The sequence below is a fragment of the Cornus florida genome, unplaced genomic scaffold, assembly GCF_030987335.1.
Source record: "Cornus florida cultivar Cherokee Brave unplaced genomic scaffold, ASM3098733v1 CherokeeBrave_3.0.0_Hap2_Chr07, whole genome shotgun sequence".
Classification (NCBI taxonomy): domain Eukaryota; kingdom Viridiplantae; phylum Streptophyta; class Magnoliopsida; order Cornales; family Cornaceae; genus Cornus; species Cornus florida.
Window position 1 is genome coordinate 29636679 of NW_026775577.1, and position 2533 is coordinate 29639211.

Sequence of the window (2533 nt, forward strand, 5' to 3'; positions counted from 1 at the left end):
CAAGCAACTTTGCAATGCACTTGTACACTGTGTTACAGCAAGAGATTGGTCTGTAATCATGCATGGATAAAGGGTTTTGGCATTTAAGGACAAGTGAGATGTAAGTGTTATTTGCTTCTGAAAGTAGTTTTCCATTGGTGAAGAACTCAGTGATAGCTCTAGTAACTGATCTACCCACTATTCCCCAACTTTTTTGAAAAAAGGTTGCATTGTAGCCATCAGGACCTGGAGCTTTGTCCCTATTGAGCTTGAACATGTAGTTTTAAATGTCCAAAGGGGATGGAATTTCATCTAAGAGGGCCTTGAGATGTGATAGGACCTGTGCAGTGATAAATGGCTGCAATTCAGAAAGTGTATGAGTTGTTGGAAGGGATATACCTAACAACCTTTGGAAGTGTCCCACAATTTCTATTATGATTCCATCCTTGCGGTCAATGATTTGGCCTGAATCTGTTGTGATGGATAAGATCTTTTTCTCGTTATTTTTAGAGGATAATGACTTGTGAAAGTATGCTGAATTGCTGTCTCCAAACTTCAACCAAGTCATTCTAGACTTTTCTCTTAGCACGTCCTTTTGGTGATTTGTAAGTTTTAAAAACTTTGAGATGAGGGACCTCTCCATTTCTCTTAGTGAGACGTCACTGGGGAAGCAATCATGGTCAAGTTGGCATGCATCTAGTTCAACTTTGACTGCATGAAGCTTTGAATCCAATGCCAAGAAATCTTTCCAGGACATTTCCTTGAGGACTGGCTTGAGGAACTTTAGCTTTTGGACCACCTGAAACATTGCAGTCCCTCTAATGAATGTTTTCCATACATTATGTACTGAAGTTGAGAAATTTTGGTGTGTGGCCCAAGCATTGAAGAATCTGAAATGGATGCATCTCCTTGGAATCTGAAAATCCATGCTAACCAAAATTGGACTGTGGTTTGAAATACCAAGTGTGAGGAAAGTGCATTCAGAGAATGGGAAGGTAGAGGTCCACATTTGGTTGATAAGGGCTCTATCCAGTTTCTTTGCAATAGAAGCAGTACCCAGACTTCTGTTGGAGCAAGAATATAAGATCCTATTGTATTTGAGGTCCTCTAATTCAGTATGCTGCAAGCACTCCTTGAAATCAATCATTACAGGGCTCCACTTTATTAAACCTCCATGTGACTCTCCAACATTGGGGATGACATTAAAGTTCCCCATTAGTAGCCAAGGATAGCAACTGTAGAGGCCTGCATGGTGGATCAAATTCACCCAAAGAAACTCTCTTTCAATTACACAGTTAGAGGCATAAATGAAGGTAGTAAAAAAGGTAATGTTATCTCCTATGACTATTATTTAACAATGAATTGCCTGCTTATTAGCATCAATAACAGATAGTTAAAGTTGGTTAGGATTGCACAATACCTAAATTCTCCCAAGATCAGAGAAGTTGTAATTGTGAGTTATGTCCCAATTTGGTGCCAAAAGCCTGTGAATGAAATTCACATTTAAGGGAGATACTTTTGTTTCAATGATGGAGACTAAGTCAAGCCTTTTGTCAGATATTAGTCTCTTTATCTCTGACTACTTAGAGGGTTGGTTCAACCCTCTTCTATTCCATGTAAGAAAGGATATCATTAAAATGAAGGTGTTAAGTAACCTCCAGGATGTCCATTCCCCTTTGCATATAGCTTAGACATCAATCCAGTGTTGCAGCATGGCTTCTTTCTAGCCTCTTTCTTGAAGCTTCTTACTGTCTTTTTGTTGTGCAAGTTGCTTGGGCTTTCTGTTTCACTTAGGGATGCTTGGTGAAAAGGGACATCACTGTTAGACTTCCTCAGCAGTTTTCCATGATCCCTGGATTGTGGTATAACATTTGTTTTGTTTGTGATAGGGAGGATGTGGCAATTGGTTGGTATAGGGAGTGGCTGGAGTTGTTGCTGGGGTGTTGGTTTTGATTTGGAGGTTGATTTGTGGGTTGATTTCTGGGGTGAGAAATTTAATTTCCTGCTGCATAGGGGGAGTGGTTAGGTATGTTAGCTTGTGGTGATGAATGTATGGAGGATGTGATATGAGTAACTGAATGATGTGAGGTTGGTGAGGATTGATGTGTGGAGGTAAGGGAGATGGTAGAGTTCTCAAGCCGTGGAGAAGTGATAGTATCAGAATTCATTTGGGATAAGGTGTGGAAATGGTTATTTGTAGATGTAGAGAGTTGAGAGGTTTGCTTCACTATGGTAGCTGATGTGGTTTTGTTCTTCTTTTTCTGACTGTAACCCATTTAATGGTTGGTGGAAGGTCACTTGCAGGGCTGTTATCCTTCTGAATTGGGCTTCTTGGATGAGGTGGTGTATTTGTCCTCTTGGTTGTGTGAACTATGGGGAAGATGATGTTGAGGGGACAATTTGTATCAAAATGGTTCAGCTGATTACATTTGGTGCAAAATTTTGGTAGCCACTGATATTCCATTGTGATATTCTCAATGCTGTTGTCGTCCATTTTCAATTTGACTTCATTCTTTGAGGGCTTGGTGAGGTCAAGGTTGATACATAGTTTTGC

General features: G+C 40.1%; 1 protein-coding gene across 1 annotated transcript; it reads right to left on the bottom strand.

The window, feature by feature from the left end:
* Window positions 1–262: 262 nt before the first annotated feature.
* LOC132316528 (uncharacterized) lies at window positions 263–1195 on the bottom strand. The gene has a single exon (XM_059815002.1). It carries the CDS (start codon window positions 1193–1195, stop codon window positions 263–265), a length of 933 nt encoding a protein of 310 aa, XP_059670985.1.
* Between the last annotated feature and the right edge of the window lie 1338 nt (window positions 1196–2533).